General features: G+C 38.8%; 1 protein-coding gene across 2 annotated transcripts in view; it reads right to left on the reverse strand.

Annotated features, from left to right (window-relative positions):
- The window catches only part of KIF13A (kinesin family member 13A), a 111,834-nt gene that overhangs the window by 38,364 nt on the left and 50,523 nt on the right, over positions 1 to 22,947 (reverse strand). For both annotated transcript variants that reach the window (XM_086469523.1, XM_086469522.1), the window contains exons 5-14: positions 15,793 to 15,885; positions 15,128 to 15,308; positions 14,008 to 14,095; positions 12,569 to 12,703; positions 11,951 to 12,063; positions 5,691 to 5,802; positions 5,059 to 5,271; positions 4,056 to 4,166; positions 2,793 to 2,927; positions 1,500 to 1,630 (exon numbers count right to left, since the gene is read on the reverse strand). In XM_086469523.1, the coding sequence (XP_086325649.1) occupies positions 1,500 to 1,630; positions 2,793 to 2,927; positions 4,056 to 4,166; positions 5,059 to 5,271; positions 5,691 to 5,802; positions 11,951 to 12,063; positions 12,569 to 12,703; positions 14,008 to 14,095; positions 15,128 to 15,308; positions 15,793 to 15,885 (1,312 nt within the window). The remainder of the gene's footprint in view (positions 1 to 1,499; positions 1,631 to 2,792; positions 2,928 to 4,055; positions 4,167 to 5,058; positions 5,272 to 5,690; positions 5,803 to 11,950; positions 12,064 to 12,568; positions 12,704 to 14,007; positions 14,096 to 15,127; positions 15,309 to 15,792; positions 15,886 to 22,947) is intronic.

A 22,947-nucleotide genomic window follows, 5' to 3' on the forward strand; every position in this document is an offset into this window, starting at 1 on the left:
GTGAGCCACTGCCTGTTTCTTATAAATAGTCTGTAAACTCGGATGCATGAAAATCCTACCGATAAAGCTCTCAAGATACAAGTTAGTCAACACAGACTTGTAAAACATACTGTTGACATACTTGGCATTCAAGTGTAAGAAATGACCCTTAGATCCAAGTTTCATTCTTTCAACAAATGGAGTCTCTATTATCAAGAAGCGTCTATTTTTATGAACATCTGGTATACTACTAGATTTGCATTTAGGTTTCTTTGTATTTAAGTTTCAATCAAATGGGAAAAATGAAGCTGTTGAACTTTCGCATATGCAAGTTAAAGCAGAACATTTTATTTGAAAGGGAAAAAAAAAAACTTAAGTAAAATGAAAAAAGCCTTTTCAGATACAGTGTTTTAAATTCAGCTGGCTGTCTTAAGTAAGTCAACACAAACGTGTGTTTGATTTAAAACCAGATTTTTATTTATTTTTTTTAAATGAAATTCTAGTAACTAAATTTCTGTTGACACTAGTATCTTAAGAATAGCTACTTAAGGATTGTAGATCAGAAATGAGTAAAACAAAATATGGTTCTTCCACTAACATGTGCCTTTGGTCTTGCCAGTCAAAATGACTGATTTCCAGCACCGTGACTCAATCACCACAAGTCTGAGTCATCTGTTTGAAATTTTGTACTGTAGGCTGCAGAAGAAAAATGCAAATGCTCAGAGGTATCTTACTGAAGGCAGAATGAAAGAGATCAGATTTTTTTTTAAAAGGTGTCTCAAACTTTTGCTTCTCGTTCTAGTACTAATCTATACATTATTTAGATATTCAGATTTCAGATAAGCAGCATGACTATTAACTAGGACAAAGGTATTACTTATCACAGGCCATTGGAGATAAAGTGACAAGGACATTTATAATTCCACCCAAGAAGACAGAGTGCCCCCAAAAGGAAAAACAATTACAATGTGGAAGTAGAAACAAAAGGAGAAACGTGACTTTGCACTGTGTATTTACTAGACGCAACAGTAATTAAAGATGTAGAAAAGAATTTAAAGATCTTCAGATCTTCAAAACACCTTGCTCTCACAAAATACTGGAGCTTTACAATGGGAACTACTCATGATTTATCCTCCCCCATCAAGACACAGTCTACTACCCCATCGCAGGGGTCAGGATAGCCAGCAGCATCTCAATGATCCTGTTACCACTCAAGACACAGATGCGAAATGGTCCCTCATTCCTACCAAATACCTTCTTGTGATACTTTATTCTGAGCCAAACCACTGATAGTCTGTAATGCTGCAGAGTGGGCGGGTGGGTGGGTGCACACATGGGGAAATCTCAGTTTTATCTCTGAATTTCACTTCTAAGAACCTGCTTAAGTCATCTATATTGAAGCTACTCATTGATCAGAGCATAAGATACTCCTGACAATGTAAAATAAAGATGCATGCAAGTTATCTTCTTGTAGAAGAAAAGCAAACACTTCAGTGGGAAGTGCTGCTGATCTTCCTTACCTTGCATTTTCTTTTGGTGTAAGTGTAACTTCTCCATCTAAAGCAATATCAATCTCACAGTGTTCTGGTTGGATTCCTATACCGAACAGCTGTATATCCTGAGATGTATCTGCACCAACTCTTGTGTGATCCTAGAAAATAAGCTGTTACTAAGAGACAAGCAAACTATCGCTGTTTGTATGACTAAGAAAATATTAGCTAAGGCACTGAGACTGCACAATCAACATGCTCTCCTTTGCTAAGCACTTCTGTACAGCAGAAATGGTGCCACAGCAGATTTGACGACTGCGAAGGTCACACACAAAACTGTTCTTCTGCTCTGCACTTTATCTTCATACAGTTTCAGATAAAGCAAAATAAAGCAGCTGACACACAATGTCTGATTTAAAAATATTTGCAGACTAGGCTTGTATACAAGCAATAAATGCAAATAGCGAAGAAAACCAGACATGTCATATAGGCACATGTAACAGAACAACATGGACAGTAAATGAGATGCGGAGTTGGCTGCTTTTCAGAAGACAGCTATATAGCAACTCTGCATAATTTCAAGTTATAGTGTCAATTCTGCTGAAATACTTTGCTGTTACTAGAGAAGTTGTGCTTTGCTACTGCTCAAATACAGCAGCCCTATCTCAACCACTAAAGCAGAAAAGTAACTACAAAAATAGACAGGATAGTCTTTCCTATCTTACTGACAAGCAGCTTGCATTTCCTTACAAACTTATCAGGTTTGTATTTGACATTATTTCACTCTGACATGAGGCTATGCTAAACAGAATGGTATGGAAGCTAGTGGCACTAGGAAAAAACATTTCTGTACATTTTTAACAGCACTTTTTCCCCCTCTCCTTTCTCTTGAGCTTTTCTGTCATTGAAGAGTATGTTTACTCTTACTGCTCACTACTAAACATCATCTCTTTATGATTGACTCACTGAATATTTAAAGCAATCCCCAGTTCACTAATAAAAAGAAGCACCTAACAGGAGGCTCTCACTTCAAATTCAGCCCAAAAGACAATTCCACATCCTGTCTGGAAAGCAAGATTTTATCTCAACACTGGCACACATTGAGCACTTCTCCCACTGTTGGCAATCAGGAGATCAATTAGGAAAACAACGAAGCTGAACTGCAAAGGGAGAACAAAAGCCTAAACAGTAGGCAGTCTATCCTATCTTGCTGCAACTAGTCTTAAAAATCTAAACACATTCTGAATAACAAGTTGAGACAGCAATTCAAAAGAACAAACAAGTGTCCTTTCATTCTGTCCAAAAACCTGTTCACATTCTTACCTTTAAATAGTAAACCAAAAGCTCATTGAGTGCAGGGTCTGCATTCAGGTTCACCAGGTAACACTTGTCATCCCCAACCTTGATACCTGAAGACTCAAGGGAAATTCCCATGCTCTCTAGCTGTCTTTGCCTCTCCTACAAGCACAGAAAATAGGTTAATCTTGCCTGCTGCAATATGTAGAGACAAGTACACAAGTAACTGAAACCAGAGCAACTAAAGCTGAAGATGTACACGCTGAACATGCGCTCTGTATAGCATTAGCAGAAACGGAACTTAAGACACTGGTCAAGTACCATATGTTCAACAGAATTTATTTGTTACACACCACCAATAAGCAGTTAGATCTAATCCTCAAACACCTGGATCCCCAAAGCGGCACTTACTTACCTAAGCAGCCCTATGGATTTTATTAGAGCTACTCATAAGTACCACAATGTGGCTTTGAACCTCTATGTTCTTAAAAACTAGTCTCAGCTGCAATTACTCCAAAGAGAGAAAAAAGCATGCCACAGTTTAGGTGTATTCTTTTGCAGTATTACTATTAATTCAGCTAAAGTATCTACTGGATCACACATGTCTTGCTTTGCTACAGTATGGAGGGTTGGGGTGTTTCGTTTGGCTGGTTGAGTTTGGTTTGGGTTTTCCTCACCCTGCTATTTAAACAGTTGTTGCACCAAAGCATGCTTCTGGAATATTAGGAGTAGAAACAGAAAACAATGATACTCATTCTTCAAGCTATAGATGGTGGAAATGATGGAAAAGGACACTGGAATCCAGAAGTCTTATTTTAAGTAATGACAAACAAACACTAGTGAATACATGTACACATTTCCTTCTCTGGTTAAGAAGTTACTAAAGGCAAAACCAATAAATACCACCCAAAATTGTGATCCTTTTGTAATTCTTTATTTTCTTAGTCACTTCAAAGGACACACGTCCAAGATCCCACTGTGGTCTTACAAATAAATAAGCTGTCCCAACATATTTTGATGCTTTATTCTAAAATCAAATATTAGCTTTTATCAATGATACCATGACACAGCTACATTTATTCTAACAAAATGTAGACTAAAACAAACCAAAAACCCCCAACCAACCGAAAAAACCCAAACCAAAACCAGAGACAAGGGGAAAAGACAAAAATCCAGAAGAATTTTAAACAGGTGGTGGGGAAGACAGCACAGTCCACTAAAGCTCATGAAATTCAGTTGACTTGCACTATATGAGTATCTGGCTTTTCCTCCTCGAAATTTCTGAAATACCTGTGCAATTTCTTCTGTTTTCCTTAGCTTTTCTTCCCAGGTGACTGTTAGCTCTTTTATTAGTTTTTCAGATTCTTCCAATTTTTCCTTCAGTTCTGGTGCCTTCATGGCCTAAAAGATAGAAATTAGCAAAAACCTTCAGCTACTCTTCCCACTGCAACATCTGCCTACACAAGGCAACTCAACACAGCAGCATAATATGAAATGCAACAACTAGATATTTCAACTATGTCCCCAGGTTTTTCATGAATAAAGTGAATGGCTCCTTTTTTCTTAAGGCATATTCTCCCATGTCAGCCTGTAAGGAACTCTTCATACAAGGCACACTATTCCTTAAGTGAACATGAAGTTTAAACACCACACAGATTCACCCTCAGACATGCTTCTGTTCTGTTCTTCTTCCACCAGTATTTTGTGTCTTGCCTGAAAAGATGAAAAATATTTTCCTATAGTGCAGTGCCTAGTTCCTCCAGATATCCCAAAGTATCTTACCTGGACACTTTACCCTCCAGTTAGAAGTATAAATCTAAGATAAGCAACAATCACACAGTGTCAACTGTTAGGGCAGTAAAAGCAAATTCCTGATAATTTCGGTGTTGCAGTTTTGACAATTTTTAATACATTTTCAAAAATATCAAGAGAAACGTCCCACATATTTTGTGGTTCAATACCAGATTTATAGCTTTTCACACTTTTCCATTTGATGTCATAAAATTATATTTTAAAAAATTTTGCTAATAAGTCTACAGAATGAAGTTCTACTCTAGCTCTTATCTGTGCTGCATCAGTTAATGCTTGACATGAAGTTCTTCAAGAACAGTCTATTCTGACAAGAGACACCATCCGTACAACGTTGTCATTAAAAAGTTATTAAAAATAAGCAAACATTACGTTGGATTTATTTCAGGAAACAAGGTTAATTATTAAAAAAGAGTGCAAGACTTTTCCTTTCCTTGTCTTGTAACACTTAACTCCGCTTACATTGTGCTGTGAATAATGTTACCTCAGCTTGAGAGAGCTGCTCTTTCAGTTTTTCAACTTCTTCCCGTAATTCTCTGATGACCCTAGCATTTGGATCTTCATTCACCACAGCATGATTAACTATCCTTTTGGCTCTGTCTGCGTATCTCAGTGTAGAAAGCGTTTCTTCATAGTTGTCTGCTGCTGGACTAATTGTGGCTATCATGGCAGTTTGGCTGTTTCCTCCCAGGTTGTCCTGCAGAGCGCATGCACAGAAAGTTTCATAATTAAAAATTGTTCCAAGACTATACAATGTCTTTACAAAAATACTTAGAATACAAAGCTTACTATTTAGACACTGAAAAGTACTCTGGATATAAACTAATCAGTATGATCCCTAAACATTTCCAGCCACCTCCACCAGCTTTGATTCCACTATAACTGAAAACAGCCAAACAGGACTTTACAAAGAATTAACGCAAGATACACTCAGCTGTTCATATTACTTGAAACATCTTATAGCTATGAAAGCTCTTTAGCTCATTTCTTTAAAAATATTAAAAAAAAATAATAAAAAAAAAGAGAAGTCCACAGAGCTATGCTACAATGATCCTACAAGCTATTAAGCTGAAGCTGACATCTTGTGAACAAGGTGAACTGAAAAATACTAGTTACCTTGAGAAGCCAAGTGAGTACAGAGTCTCTGTAAGGCACAAACTTGTTTTTCCCTTTCCCTGCTGCTTGGTCAGCCAGTGATGATATAACCAAGCCCAGTGTTGAAAGTGATCTATAAATCCAAAACAGTAGAACAGCTTTAACACATATTCCAAATGTAGATACAATAAAACACAAAAAAGGGGATTTGCTAAAGAGTTTAATTTATGTTCTGCAGAATTTCACATCCAATTTTTAAAATATCAGAATAATTTAAGTTGGAAATGACCACAGGAGATCAGCTACCCTATTGCCCTGCTCCAAACAGGGCAATGTATTTATTAAAGGTACATATTTGGAAGAAAAAAAAAAAAAAAAAAGGGTCTCTACAGTGTTTTATCTCATCTAGTACTAGGACCAAGTTCCAGGAAAATTCAGTTGGTGACAGCCAACATGGCTTCACTAAGGACAAATCGTACCTGACAAATTTGGTGACCTTCTATGATGGGGTAACAGCATTGGTGGATAAGTGAAGAGCAACTAACGTCAACTGCCTGGACTTGTGCAAAGCATTTGACACTGTCCCACGCAACATCTCTCTAAATTGGAGAGACATGAATTTGACAGACGGACCACTCCATGGCTCAGGAATTGGCTGGTCACACTCAAAGAGTCATGGTCAACAGTTCAATGTCCGAGTGGAGATCAGTGATGAGTGGCGTTCCTCAAGGGTTGGTACTGGGTCCAGTGCTGTAACACAGCTTTGTGTTAACAGCTTTGTCGGCAACACGGACAGTGGGATCGAATGCACCCTCAGCAAGTTTGCTGACAACACCAAGCTGTGTGGTGTGGTTGACACACTGGAGGGAAGGAATGCCATCCAGAGGGACCTGGACAGGCTGGAGAAGTGGGCCTGTGCAAACCTCATGAGGTTCAACAAGGCCAAGTACAAGGTCCTGCACTTGCGTTGGGATAATCTCAAAAACAGCTACACCTCCCCTGTGAGCACAGGCTGAGAGAGTTGGGGTTGTTCAGTCTGGAGAAGAGAAGGCTCCGGGGAGACCTTCTAGTGCCCTTCCAGTACTTAAGGGAGGCTACAGGAAAGGTGGGGAGGGACGCTTGATCAGGGTGGGTAGTGATAGGGCGAGGGGTAACAGTTTCAAACTGAAAGAGGGGAGATTTAGATTAGATATTAGGAAGAAGTTCTTCACTGTGAGGGTGGTGAGGCACCGGCACAGGTTGCTCAGAGCAGCTGTGGCTGCCCCCTCCCTGGCAGTGTTCAAGGCCAGGCTGGATGGCACTTGGAGCAACCTGGTCTAGTGGGAGGTGTCCCTGCCCATGGTAGGGGGGCTGGAACTAGATGGTCTTTAAGGTCCCTTCCAACCCAAACCATTCTATGATGGTATGATGTGATTCTATGAAATATTCAGGTATTCAAAATAGTTTGAAAAGTGCAAAGCAGAGACTGCTTCAGCACATGGAGAATCACTGCCTTAGACATCTACCTTTTCTCAGAGACTAAAAATCTTTCTATCTTGGACACGGCCTTGTAACACTGTCACAAGTCAGTACTGGTACCACAACAAGCATCCCCTGTCTCTGGGAACAATGTTTTAAAAGCACTGGCTAAACAACAGACTAAAACTGACCAATTCTCTAGCCATATGGAGGCATCCTCCAGACAAAGCCAGCTACAGCCCAGGAGAACTAGGCTGTCTGGTGAACCAGCAACTAATCAGCCATCACACAATAGAAGACTGCTCACCAGCAGAGACCAATTAGGAGGTCCCCTGACAAATGGGTTGACTTACAATTGAAGTGGAGCTTCACTAGCTTCTTGCAGGGGGAATAGACCAAACAATCTCCCAGTTACAAAAATGTTCACAAGCATGAAAGAGAAAAGCCCCCAAATTGCTTAGCAGACAGCCACATCCCAAACGCCAATCTGAATCATGAAGAAAATACACTCAACTCGTCCATTTTGGTACAGGTACCACCTTCTACAAATGCAGCAACTCTATTAGCAATCTGTGCAAAGCATATGTGCATATTATTATCCAATTGTTATAAAACCCTGTGTAAATTTTAAGTGACATCAGAGCTCTTGGGGTGAGTATGTTTAAGATAATGAGCTGGTTCAGGAGCCTGAGAACATTAAACAAGATGCCTAAAGGGTTTTAAAACAGACAGTACTGAGGCCCAAGAGAATATTGGTCCATCACACGCATGCCCAATTATCCAGCTACTCTTTATAACTACCAAGGAAAACTTTAGCAGTGTCGCAATCAGATAGTCAAATAATCTTCAATTGTGCTGTTCCACTCCATCCTTTTGGGTTTTCTTTTCAAAGCAGCAGTACTATTGTAGTTGATAGGCAGTGTTTGAACAATATTTGTAACACAGTGCTGCTTGAAACTATCCACGGTTCAGAAATAACATTTAGAAAATGGCAAAAATGTTGCAGAAGACTATTTAAAGGAAGGTATCTGAAGGTAAGGTAATGAAATCTATTACACATGTCACAAAAGATGTCCCATATTGCATATAGAACAAAGCAGTATGAAGATAGCATAGACTCAAAAGCAAAATTAAAAGACATTTAAGGAGAGGCTAGGCAATCTGATCTCCCAAGAGAGCACTCTATTTTGTCAATTTGTCTATAGGATAACTTTCCAATTCACCTTGGAAAAATTCACAGCAAAAAGGACAGTTAGTTTTAGTTTATGACCTAAACAAAAGCCTAACAACTTCTGAGAGCCTGGAGGGGGAGGATGGGGGGAGGAAGAATTCTTGCCTCCAGTCTCTGGTCTCTGCAGATGAGATGACAGCGTGCTAAACGTGCAAGAGCAAACAGTCGGATGCTGCATGCTGCTCCGTAGCAACCTCCCGCAGCACAACTGAAAAGCACCACCAGCACACTCCCAATGGAGCCCACCTTCAAGGAGCGTAAAGTTACAAAGTCACCTTGGCCTGTTCTCCTCCTATTCCTCTTTCCCTCTTTAAGTGAGGGGCAATGTGAAAACCAAAGAGGGAGGGAGAAGAAAAGGACACTCAGAAGGAGGATGGGAAGAAGAGGGATTCAAAAAGTCCATCACTAAAAACTATTTCACAACAGAGCTGCAACAGCAATTCGACTTATAGGCACCGTATTTTAATGAACAGGAAATTATAAGCTACAGTTTAGTAACACAGGATTAAAAGATGTGGTAATATTTCTGCTCCTTATAAATACTGATTTTGTTTTAAGACTAACTGTTAACATCCGCAATAAAAGGCAAACTGGAGTCATTTCTGTATTCTGCTTGAGATTTCACAATACTAAGCTATTTAAAGACTTTAAAGGAAAGCAGTATAAGAAATGGCTGTCCAACAAAATAATTACAGGCCTCATCGGCTGCTTTCCTTCATGCTAAATGATGCACCAGAGATCCATCATTACTTTGATCCTATCTCCCTCTACTTCTGTAACGAATCAACCAGAAGGCCCAAGCCCACAGTGCACAGCAGACTGAGGCAGTTCAGAAGCAGCGGAGTGAACTTACGTGGTGCAAGAGTACGTGAAAGTGCCATTTCTGCACCCTTTCTGTTCTCCTTGTCCCTATTCCCCAGGCATGACCAGGCTGCCCTTCCTAGTGGGCGGTGGGAAGTGCTGCACACTCCCACCAGGGACCCAAGTCAGCGGCGCTCAAAGGGAAGCGGTACTTCCTCACCGCAGAGAACAACTCTGTCTGAACCTAAATAACGTCCGTTCAAGCTACTTCTGTACAATTTACAATCAAATTCTTCAAGAAGCAGAATCCACCTTTCTATTAGTTAACTCTGAATACAAAACAACTCTGTAAAATCAGCTTGGATTCAGACCTATCCCAACCCATTCCTTCCCCCGCCTACATTTTAAAGGCTTCTTTTTGCATTCTCAAGTTAAAACGGCAACCACTATGATTTTACTAATCAGAGTTAAAATTGCAGACTGCTCACAGAGAGTATTTTTCTCAGCCACTAATTGACAGCTTGTTTATTCTGCTTCCTCCTACCATGTATTCTAGAAATTCCTTGACTACACCACACAGAGCTGTTAAGCACCTGCCTGTCTACACTGGGTATGGGATCTAGCACATCCTGGGGAGGAACAAGCACGTCCAGCTTTCCTATGAGGTATGGCAAGTCCTCCCAAAACCTCAATAATAAAGAGCAGATGCCCAGCACCTTCACCAAGACGACTTCACATCAGCTCTGAGCAAAAACCAGAAGTAATCTTTATTATCACTTTATGAAGACAAATTATGTTAACAAAACGACAGAACTCCGTTGTTTCAGCAGGCAGGAGAGCAATCCATCGCCTCCCCCCTGCAATGTGCTGTCCCAAGACAGGAAAGGGTGTTTGCAACAGGATGAGTTGTGGGCCCAAGGTGGCAGCCACCAGAGCCCTAGCCAGGTTTCCTCAAAAACAAACAGCACTGACACCTGCAGAGACTGGCTGAGTGTCACACCGTGCAGTTCTGGTACGCACAGCTGAGTGTACATTTTCCCTGCCTTGTAAATACATGAACAGGTACATTATTTCCACGTTCAAGGCAACAAAACATAGCACAACCAGCAAATTTCTTTGCCAGGTAATTTCAGCGGCTCCATTTTTGATCTCATTAAACATAACACATGCTACTAATACATGTTACCGCTTTTTAATAAAATAATAAAGAAATAATGAAAAAAAAGGAGAAGACATAGTAAAGTATATGGTTTAAGTGTACTGTATCACTCCAGAAAAGATTATTGCCTTTCCCTAATAAGGTGTATCACACCCAAAAGATCGTACACAATGTTCTCTGAAGAACTAGTCTGATAAAACACGTATACCAATTTTGAAGCTTGCAGTAAAAGTCAGATATCGTTAAAGCTCCAAGTAGCAAAAAATCTAACAGAAGACACCAAGTACAGCACTACAAATTCTCTTTCGCCTATCAGTTCCAGAAAAGAGATTTCAAATAGAGAATGCTTAAATAAATGGACTAAGTAATACAGATTTATACTGGATAAGAATTTAATTGATGGGAAAACATAGAGCTCTCCACTTCTCTTTTTAAAATATCTTTTATGAAGAAGTCTGGTGCTTGTATCTAAAGTCCTGTATTGTCAAACAGGTTCAGCATGGTCTAAACAACCTTCCCCTACTGCACCTCTACCATAAAAGTTTAATGCTGAGTAAACCACCTAATAGGGAAAAAAAGGAAGTCTTTCCGTATCTATAGCTACACCTGCAATTTGTAAATAGCTGTTGGGAGAGCTGGCATTTGAATTCTTCCCCAAGAATTAGAAAGAAACATTCAATTTCACCTTTGTCTATGCAAAATACAAATACAGTTTCTAGTAATACCAATCTGAATTTAACTAGTAACCTGTAGGGTAAAGGTACAATACCTGCTATTAGGCAAACAGAGCCAGTTTGTTTTACAAGGACTACACCAGCTTGGCTACCAATATGATGCATTAAATACAAGTGGAGTAGAAATTAAGCTAGAAAGAGCAAACGTGTTCAAACTCTAAAAAGAGGTAATTTAAAATTATTTTAAGTATGAATGCTGTTCAAACACACTTCGTGCTGTCATTGTTAACTTAAAATAGCAAAATATTTTGTAACATTTTAAAATTAAATTGAACCAGCAGTAGCTTTTAATGTAACAGTTAAACTCATTCTTTCCCAGGAAAATTAGTATATTTAAGACAGCGGTAACAGCGTGCTAAATTCTTGCTTTTGGGCAGTAACACAGTAATTACGGTAAAAAAAGCGCCTTGAAACTTGTCATTGCTTGAGTACAAATGCCCAAGGCAATACTAAACAAACACAGTTTCATTCTGATCTGGTTTTCTTGAACTGTGAATTATACTCTTACGTATTTTAATCCATGTTGGAACAAAGCCATTTGACTCTACAACATTGCATTCTTCCTTGAGCAGATGATGAGACAAACACATGAGCCTGGGGACAGGGTGTATAAATGAATCACAAAAGGTACATGCTTAATTAAAGAGTGCTGCTGTCACTTTTTCCAGATAAATTTCATATATTCCTCATCTGAGTCAAGTATGAATCAGGGTCCCTATGCCAATGTAAGGTAACACATGGTGTTCAGCACAGAGCAGCTGGAAGACCTGTACTGAACTGCTTCTGATGAGGTCTATCATTTGAACTGACTTGTGACAAGTACACTGAGAGAGAAGGCCAAGGAAACAGTGATTCTAACATGATTAAGCTTTGCAACCTGAATATGCCAATGTCTTACTTGTTTATGTTGCTGCCTTCCTTCAGACGTTCTCCAGCAGCTCCTGTTTTGGACACTCTCTCGCTCCCAGCCAAATCCACCAGGCTGACCTTGCTGACCTTCTCTCCAGAATTCTGCACAGATGGGACACGGGAGAACAACAGCTAAGAAACACCAGCAAAGTGCTAACATCTCTGACACTCGCACCACGAAACACTGTTCTTCACAATAATGTGGGTTAAAGTATCAAATTCACAATACAAGAGAAGCAGGAATTTTCAGAGTTTTTATAGCTCTTTAAGAGTCACTCATATTTTATAGTAGAGGGCGGCTGAAGCACTTATGAACTGAAGTCAGCCATGTGTTAACATCAATAACCTTACTGGCAGAGTATGCCATTAAAACACGACAACTTTAGCAATAGTCAAGACTTAAGACATGTTTCATGGTGGCAATACAATCTTAAAAAGTGATCCAACTGTTTGCTTTCTGTCACGCTTCTGCACTCTTCCACAATTCTTTCAATCTTACAGTCTTGCCAATATTACTTTGATTACCAGACCCCACGGCATTAAAGGTAGAAGCACAGCTAAACAGATAATGTATGTGAAAGAAGGGAGAATCAACGGAAATACATACACCAGAATGCAGGTCATAAAGTGTCTGAGTCACTATAATATTGAATACAGCATGAGAGCGGCTGCTTTCTTCATTCATGTTGGTTGCAGCAACAGTTCGTGATTTGTTTCCCTCTGACATCAGTGACTCAATATCCTAGAGCAAAAGGAGTAAAAAGTGATGCTAGGATAAAAGCAAGTATTGTGCTTGCTGAACAAAATCCGCATCTAGATGAAATGGGGTGTGTGCGTGGGAGAGAGGAAGAAGGGAAGGTAGAAGTAGTAAGAAAATTCTTTGCACATTTTGAGATTTATTGGTACAGAGGGTATGTAACTCCACAGAACAACGTTAAATCACATCTGTTAAGTGCTGTGCTTAAAAGCCCAGCAACTATGGCCAATGCACCTTCTCCTTATCTGCTGCTGAAATATACTGGCAACATCCACATTACAAATCATGTTGTTTAATGCCAGTAATCAGGCCAGCACAGATCTACTTATACAAGCGAACACAATGCATCTCCTTACTGAACCACGCTATTACTATCTTCACTTAATTGGCTCAAAGAGTTACCTCACCTGGAGCCTGTACCTTCCCATGTAAGCAAAAACAAAGACAACTATGCCGACCAATATATGTGCTTGCTGAGTCTTCCAAGACACTTTCATGAAAGTCATCAGCCAAAAACTAGGTATGAACGAAATTTCCTAGAATCTGAATAAAGAAGGTGTGCTTTCCAAGTACACAATTCACCGTAAAAGCTGCAAAAGCGTTTTTTATAACTCTAATATGCACACATGCTTCAGAAAAATAAAAATCCCCATAAAAAAAGAAAAATAGATCCCACATAATAATACACAAAGCATGAACATTTTTTTAAAAACCCAAACATTTCCAAATCAGCTTCCTTATAAAAAGAAAGGCCTACGAAATTCATACAACTGCATCGCTTTAATTATCTCCATTTTATCTGTAGTAGTTCATTGGCTGATTTATTTGAATGTGTTTTGGTAACTCAAGCAGGCTCTGATGCTGCCATGCTTTAAATGATGAATTATGTAAGCAATGTTGTAGCTCCTCATGCAATACACCTGTATAAAGTAAGAGGTCATATTCAACAACAAAACCAAAGGAATTCGTGCTGGAAGACTACTATTCTTATTTTAGAAGCCTCATATTTCCTGTGTCAAGGAAATATTGTGTTCTTGGTGTATAATATATTCACTGAAAACTATAAAAAAGACACCACTATTATATTTTTAACCAACATGAAGGCAAATCTGATGCTTTTACATGAAACAAATACTACTAAAGCATTAGAGAAGATCTTTGCCATCACCAGAGATCATAAACACTCAAGAACCAAAGTGTCTGCACAGACACTAGTTGATCTCTTACAAGACTCTTATTGCTTATGTACATAGGTGTTATTTATAAACTTGTCATTGGCTTAAATTTACCTCAAAGTTTGTAACAGCCAGCTGAGACAGGCCATCTACATATGGTCCCAACACTTTGTGCTCTCGAACCTTAAGGGACTGTCGACTCCTACAGAATAAAGTAGACTTTATGCACAATCCACTAGTGTGAACTTCATTGAAAAACAAAAATTACAGTATGAAAGGATAAGAATCTTCTATACAGTAGAAGTAAATTTATGTATTTTAATTGTAACAGGAGGAAAAAAGTCTTCCATAATTGTTTTTAACTCAAATTAACAATAAAGACTCAAATTAATCAATTTGGTTTTAATCTATATACATGAATTATTTTTAATAATTTCTCCCCCTCCAATATTTGTGGCTGGAACAAAATCTGAAATGCCTTATTTGCAGAAAGAATGCTGACAAAAAAAGGAAACCCCAAATCCTCTGCCCTCCCTGCAATTTGCTGCTAAAGCTTCAGTTCTTCTTTCATTTTCCACACTTTACTGACATGTACCAAGTCAGTCTCAAATCTACTTTTTAACTAACTTGCATACTTCTTCACCCAGTGCAATTATGTTCAAGAATCAAAACATATACCATATATATCAATGTTCAGCTGAAAAAAAAACCTATCAAACTACCTCTTGTCTAGACATCTCCAAGCCAGAGAGCCTATCCAGTATTTTTGTGTAGATAAAACAGAAGAAAGAGTGCCATTCTGAGGTGTTACCCTTCCACATCGAGAAAGTTCAAAGTCTAAGCCACAGAAACCAAGTTGTAAATAAGCTTCAAACTCCTCCTAGTTGATGAAAATTCTTACCTGAATACAGCCTGGATCATACGGCAAAAACATCACAGAATTTACTTGTACATAGTCCTGCTTTCTGATGGTAGTCTACTTCATACAGTATTTGTTTGCACCATTATGATGGTACTCTAATATTTAAATTGATCCACGCCAATTACTACTTCATACACAAGCTCTACATAGATATTCTTTTCTTTCTGGTGTTTGATATCAAATCCTTTCTGAAGAAGTTGTATAAACATACATTCTGAAAAACACCTTCTCAAGGACTTCTAAAGGTGATTTCTACTTTTATAGTTTCAGATAAAAATAAGGAAGGCTGTGGGGGAGAGTGAAGCAACTCACCCTTTTGGGTCAAGCAGATCTCTGACTTTCTCATTGTAGATTTCCATATAGGACACTTCAACTTTAAAAGTATGAGATTCATTTTCTTCCACAGAGATTCTCTGAAATAAAGCACAACAGAGCCGTGGGATCAGACCCAGCTGCTCTGCATTGCCCATCATTGAAAAGGATTTTCCTGAACCTAAAGAAAAAAAAAGGAAGAAAATGCTTTAGAATGTAGTTTCTGATCTACTTATTTGTTCATGAAGCACAAGTTTAATTGTCTTTATATTCCACCAGAAGCACATATCATGAGATGCCATTCCAGACAGAGAGCTTGCTCTTTGGACTACAAGGTACAGGTAAACAAAAAGCAAAATTATCTTAAAGGTTTCTTTCAAGCAGGGCCATTGCTTGGGACACCCTTGAACAGAAAAACGGAACGGGTCTTCAGTACGAACTGCTCCTTTCAGGCTTTGAAAGCAGCCCCAACAGGCAGTAACCAGGAACATATTTACAGAGCTGCTTTAAGAACTTTATATTGTCACTGGCTGTGCTAAACCTTTGTTAACATTGTATTTCAAAATACAAATTTAAAACACTATGTAGCTTAATATTTAAGTTTTGTTCTTCCCACTTCCCATGTGCACAAAAAGTGTTCCTCCCCTTTAGCACAGGAGACTCACCTGTCTGTCCATAGGCAAAAATACAAGCATTATATCCCTGAAAGGCCTTTTCAAGAATTCCTTCTCCAAGGCACTTGAACACCACTTCTTGACCTAGAAAATAAAGTTAATTTTAAATTGAATACAGACTAAAATTTACTGAAAACAAGAAAAAAGTTTACAAATTATTTTTACTGTTGACTGCACTGATGAACACACAAATGATTTCACACAGAACTCAGTGACAAGTACAAAACTGTTGCCTGAAACTAGTGTAACAGCTACCTCTGTGTTTAAATATGTTGCTGATTTTCCTCTAAAGGCAACAGTTCTTCAAAAGGTGTCATATCAGTTGAATGCTTAGAAAACAACACAGATGTCTACATTTTGTATTATTTAAGTGTAAATTTTTCAATTAATATACATTATTTAAGCATGAACTATACCCAAAGAGAGTTCTGTAATAGAATTGCAATGAAACCCGTTAACGAACTAGGATATTAGAGGTACAACAAATTATGATGTTATGAATAGTAGCAGTTGCTCTCTTGGGAACTGGCCTCAAGTTTCATCATAAGCCCCATGGCAAGGTGATGCTGGAATCAAGATAAAAGCATCCCGATGACATTCAGGGGGGAAATGCATTATTAGGAGGCTTCCAGACTTCAACAGAACTGTCTGAGGATATTCTGTCAAAACCATAGTTTGAAACACCAGCTGCAGAATTTCATAGTCTGAAAACTGTCTCCCTGTGCCAGGCAGATTTTAGACGCGCTTTAACCTTTTAGATGTAGAAGATGAAAACTGGCATAGTGGTTGGGGGTTTTGGGGTTTGGTTTTGGTTTTTTATAGGAATGTCCAGAATTTGTATGCCACAAAGAGGGTCAATGGGTTATCTGCTTTGAATTCTGATCAAAGAATCACACTAGCTCTGTGCGCACCCAAAACAAGCAGAGCTGAGCTAAGCGCAGTATTTATACATCTTCTGGTGTTTGGTTTTAAACTTACATTCACTGCCTGGTGACTTTCTGAACAGCTATCATCAGCTGTAGCTCTCATTTTGGCAAGTTAGTTTCGGCAGTTATCAGTTACAAGAAATTATTTTGTTTAGCAGATGCAATAGTGACTTCCACAGTTCTCAAAACTGAACACACCAGCACAAAAAAATAGTATCTAGCTATACATTTATACAATGCATGAGAACATTTACACTTCATGATCCTTGAGTAACTGGTAGCCCAGAAAATTCCTGCAGAACAATCTGCAGAATGATTTTACACGCATGTAAATAGGACTAAAAGCACTATTTACTTTTCCTTCCCTTTGACTTTAACCTAATTTCTATTCTGCTGTAAAGGAAAAAAATCAGTACAGCGACGCCCTATCAAATGGTCTTTGTGTTCCAGCTGAATTCCTAATTTCTAACTGAACTTCGAATTCCAGCTGAATTTCTAAAACTCCAAAGTGTCACAGCTCCTTGGATTAACACAGTTCAGAAAAGCTGAATATAGGGATTAAAACCAGAGGAGAATCTGATGTAGTCTGGAACAACTCCATCTCCTTCCCCATGCGCATTCATTCACTCCTCATTCAGCTCAGGATCATTTGGTCATTTTAAAGTGTCTATGTCGAGAGCTCATTGTTCAACAACCTGGAAAGAGCTACAGAGAACGTTAAACTACTGAAGAATGAACAAAGAAAATGTATCAGCAGAAGATTTTAATAAGAACGTACAATACACAAAAATTTGCTTTCCAACCAGCTCCTGAGGGCCCATTTTGAAGTCACCAAGTATCAGAGGCAGGGAGCCACTTATCTTGCTGAGCAAGAATGCAAAACCAAGCAAAGATTGAAGCTAAGCACAATTAAGAGAAAAAGGCATATATATTCTGCAACGATTGTGAGTGGAGAATAAAATCATTTGTCAGAAGAAGAAAAACCCTTTATTGCCCACTTCTGACCGCAATAAACCAGTAACCTCCTCTAACATTTCCCAAGAAAAAAAGCAGAAACCAAAGAATTACAAAATTGTGCATGGTCATGACAACTATAAGATGACCTACAGAATCCCTTACTGCTAAATACCAAGGAGGGAACCCAGTTTGAATCTCACAGACAAAGCTGGATTTTTTTTTTTCTTTTTTCAGAAGAAATTTAATTTTCAACAGTCAACACAAACTGAAAGTCAATGAGACACTGATACATAATTCTAAAATGGTATTTTTATTACAGTTTTTAAGAGCTCAACAATACCAACATAGACAAATGAGTCATTAAAGAATGATGTTTATAGTAACCAGTCAAATTATTGAGGGATAAAATAAGGTTTGTTTTAAAGTGCGCTCACAGAAAAGACACAAGACGTTAAACTTCAATTATGCAGTGCACTGTTGAGAATAACAGCCTATCATCCATGACATTTTGGTATTTTTCATTAAGAAACCTCACTGCTTCTCCCATGAATTTTATTAGTGGGTTTGCAAACTGATTACAAAATCTGTATTATGCAGAATTACGTCTACATGCGCTTAGGGACAAAAGAAATAATGCAGTTCCATTGGCTACACTACTGCATTTTTGTTTTGCTAAATAAACCTGTGTCACCTGCAATTAATACTTTTGTTTATTTACAGAACTTTTCTTCCACAGATACCTAGTGTTTAAAGAGGTAAGCAGGGGTTTTAACTTAATTTACAAAAAAGGAAGAAATACAGAAAAAAATTATTACATTTATTTAGTTAACAGAAAAGATTTTCCACTATACCAACCTTTATTGTCTTTAAGACAAGGATTCCCAGTCTTCCAGCTGGCTAAGACATACAGCCTCTTACAGAGGCAATTAAAGGCCAGATACTGAAACACCCGTCCCCTCTCCCACCTTCTGCTCAGAACACGGGTGAGCCTTAGGAGACTGATGGACACGGTCAGCCGAGCTGGGGAAAGCAACGCAAGGCCATCGGGGTAAGAATACGAGCTGTCAGTTCTCACAGGCCTGGATCTCCTGTGTGCTCACCCCTTTGAGGAAAGGGAAGCAAAGTCTGGCAAATTTTTCTTGCAGACCACAGTCCAATGAGTCTTGTTTCCTTTGATTTAAGGAGCCTGGAAACATGCAGTGAGAAAGACTATCGGACAGTGCTGCTGTATGCTCTGTAGCTCCCAATACAGCCCATGGGGCAGTGCCCATCTTGCTGCAAGGTGTGAAACCCCACTAACACACTGTTAGGTGTGCTCTGCTAATTGAGGCCTGAGAAACACTGGTGGATGCCCACTCAGTTCCAAAGATGTACTGGATAGCAACATCAAGACAATATGGAAACATTTTCCACTGTCACTGGACAGCTGTAACCGTCTTCGTAGCTTCAAGACATTACCTGTGCATTTTGACAAGCACAACTGCAAATCTGATGCCAACAGTAAGGAAGGAAAAAAAACCAAGCAAACAAAAAAAATCTAAGATAGATCCAATTAATAACTCTCAATCTCTCAGAAGGTCACTTCCAGCAGGAGACTGACCAAAGAATCTTTCCATCAGCTCTTATGACTGAGCATATTCACATGTTCAGCGCACTGACATGCTCTTGACGTTCTTCCACAAGCATATAAACCAAGATAATGAACACTGCTGTTTTAGTAATAACCATACTAAAGATATTGAAGATTTCAGCATTTGAAATGGTATCTGTGACTTACCTGAAAGCAAAAGGAAACCCATCTCCCTCTCAGATTTACGTTTTTAAGCTACATATATTTCTGGAACTTCCAAATGCCATGCTTGTGCTATTACTATTCAGCAAGGGTGTTTAGTATGGCACTTTGAAGCCAAAAAGTTTTTTCACATGTTCCCTACCTACTGAAATGGCTGGGTATTTCAATGGCAAAAATATAAACCAAAGTAAAGGCATGGCAGTGCACATGTTAATAATGGCTATTAAGTTATAACAATTCTAAAATAAAACTTTCACACTACCTATCCACAGAGCTGCATGGGAAAATCTGAGTTGGAACCTCTGAGCCAGTATGAATTACTAGAACACTTAAATTTGGAAAATATGTAAGATAACGAAAAGTCTCTGAAAACAGAACGATAAATACATACCCTGACATGCATAAATACATACCCTGACATGCATAAATACATACCCTGACATGCATAAATACATACCCTGACATGCATAAATACAACACACATCATTTTCAGGACATGATCTTTAAGTATTCTCTCTTATATCTCTATGCTCTTTCCCCTTCTCTTCCTACAAATCATCCCCTTACAGTTTCTGAATCCGTGATTGGGAGATGCGATTTGACAGTGTTCCTAGGGAAAGCAACACCTTGCAGAGGAACCCTAGGACCTGTTCTCACAATCTGCAAAATTAAGCTATTTACAAATAAAGTTTAAACATTCTCAAGTTCGCTAGACTACTGACAGATTGCAGACAGAAGAGAAAAGAGGGAAGGGAGGGGAGGAAAAGGGCCACACCCTTCCCAGCAAAACTCCGTTTTTAAAAGGCAGTTAACAGTTACCATCTTTCCTAAAATCTGCTTGTTTACTGACAAACACATTCAAGATGTACTGTAACAAAAATTAGTTTCAGTGTCTGGTTTTTAGCTGTCTAGCTCACAACAACTTGTCGATCTGAAATAGGGATAACTGTCTCATATTAGCACAGATTCATTCAGCCAGGTCGTGACTGCAATGTTATGACACATTACTGTCATTCCTGAAACCCCCTCCCTTTCACAGCAAAAACAGCCAGAACCAAGTAACAACTTGTTATGTACAACACTGAAGAATCAAGTCTCTTTATGGCTTAACCTCTAATCCAGAACATTTTAATAAGCAAATTTTGACAGCAATAAATTGCAGTTGGTTCTATGATCTAATAGTTAAAATAAAACTTAATCTGCGGAGATCTGAATTATTAAAAGCCTTGCTAGATAATGGTTTTAAAAGAATCTCTCTAAAACAGGAAGATGCCTGTGGTTCACCTTAACAAGAACCTAAAAGCACAAAAGCTAGCATTGTCTAACTACTGCAGCCTAACACTACAGCACTGACAAAGCACTGGAGTCTGTAATGTTCAAAGCCTTAATCCACTAAAAGGTCTCCAGTGTTTCAAATTAGGTGCTGCAACATCTACATTTTAAGTGCCTGACCCATACAATGCTAAAACTGAATAACTAAGTTCCCCCAAAAATGTACAGGTCAGGCGTCAGCTGTGTGACACAAAATTAAATCCTACATTCCACGTATAGTATCCTCTAAAAAAAAAAAAAAAAAAAACAAATCAAGGGAACAGTAAGAAAGGGACAGGTCTCTCCCATGGGATGCTTAAATATTAATCAGGACTACAAAGAGACACTCGAGTCTGCTCAAAATCCACAATTTAGGATCTCTCTTGAGGGCAGAAGCACACAGCTCTTTAAGCCAATTGCCTGGCTTGTTTCCTTTTAAAACAGCGACTGAAAGAGCAGTAGTCAGCACACATATTTCCTATAAAATTAAAGCTTAGCCCAAAGTCAAGTGTTTAGCCTTTCAGGACAACATACCCTGCAGAAACACAGAGCTGAGATTTCAGGCCAAACGTGATCCAGCTTAGGGAGTTTAAGAAAAATCCATGGACAAGTTGATACTGAGTGGGGTCCTTGGAATGGTCCTGCCTAAGTGCTGTGGTAGTCATTTATATCACCTCTTGAATCCTTCCCAAATTGAAGGGTTTCTTCCTTTCCTTTTAAAAATCCACTTCACTGCAGACTTCAATAGGCTCTTACTGTTGTCTAGGCTTGTAAAAAGAATTCTTTGTTCTCGTCTCTGAGAATTCATCAATGTCCTCCTCCTCTTCACCAAAATGCCAAGCTGTTGTCTCTGCGAGCTTTTCAAGGCAAGCAGGTGTCTCCTTATTCATGAACTGATTCTTGACCCATTCAAGTCAAGAAACACATGGTACCAATTTATTTTGCTTACTCTCAAATACCTCTCCTATAGCCTGTCAGGTAAAGTTCATGCCTCTTCCAGATCAAGGCAAACTCATTCTATCCTATAAACAACCAAATTCCCCTCCCTCCCTCAAAAATCTTCCAATAAGAGGTTCATGTTCCTGCCAAATAGACAACAATCTTTCAGAATTAAATCATCAGAAGAAAAGGTGCAGGAGCTAGCATGTGACGATCAGCGCAAACCCAGAGGTTTGTAACTGCTCCTTGCTTGGAATGACACAGCCACAAATTGTTCGGAAACACAGAGTATCAGTATTCAGAGTAATCTTCCCTCTACCTGCTAACTGGTTGGATTAAAAAAAATTTTAAAAAAACCCACAACCCCCCTGACCCATTTTAACATAGATTAAAAACATTTCATTTTCAGTCTTGAGAAAAATTCAGAGGGGGTTCTGCATCTTGCAATCTCTAAGTTGGGATATCAAGTTGTTAGACAGCCTCCATCTCTTGCAGTATCTGAAACCGAAGCACCACTTCCACAAAGGTTTTGTGAAGAGCTTACTCCTCTTCTGTCATCCAGACTCCCTGCTGTCTTCACAAGAGATACAGTCCTGTAAGGTGAGCTGCAAAGATGCCCTCTAGATGGTTTTCCTCACGTGACGGTTACCTTCACTGTTTCTGTTAGTCATACTGCTGCATCATTTTCGAATTTTAGAACCCAATTTCCATTTCAGTGGAAATAAAAAATTGCCAAAAAAAGCAATTCTGCTACCAAGAAAAACAAACCCCATGTTTTCTAATGCTGGAAGAGAAGGTAATTTTCAAACCGGAATAAGATCCCTTGTACTTCCTGAATATGAGTTCAGAAAGAAAATCTGTACGTACAAAATAAGCCTCATGTTCAGCCAAAAAAGTTGAAGACACCTCACAGAATAAGTCTAGTGCAAAATAATGACATGGCTAATCCCGTTTCAAGGTCAGCCCTGCTGCCCCACAGCCTGAGATTCATTACCAGTTACCCATGCAACAAAGTTGATCCAAACAATCTCACTCTTGTGCAAGCCATACAACTAAGTGCTGGTAGTACTGTAGATCAATTGGCAAAGTGAAAAATAAAAACAGCCCATAATCATGTGTGATAGCTTTTTAGCTACTTTTAAAGTGTGCATTTCCAGGAGAGCAGAAACTTTGGGTTTGTTGACATTAAAAAAAAACCCAACCCAAAATAAAACAAAAAAC

Source organism: Leptosomus discolor, chromosome 8 (genome assembly GCF_034619465.1).
Source record: "Leptosomus discolor isolate bLepDis1 chromosome 8, bLepDis1.hap2, whole genome shotgun sequence".
Classification (NCBI taxonomy): Eukaryota; Metazoa; Chordata; class Aves; order Leptosomiformes; family Leptosomidae; genus Leptosomus; species Leptosomus discolor.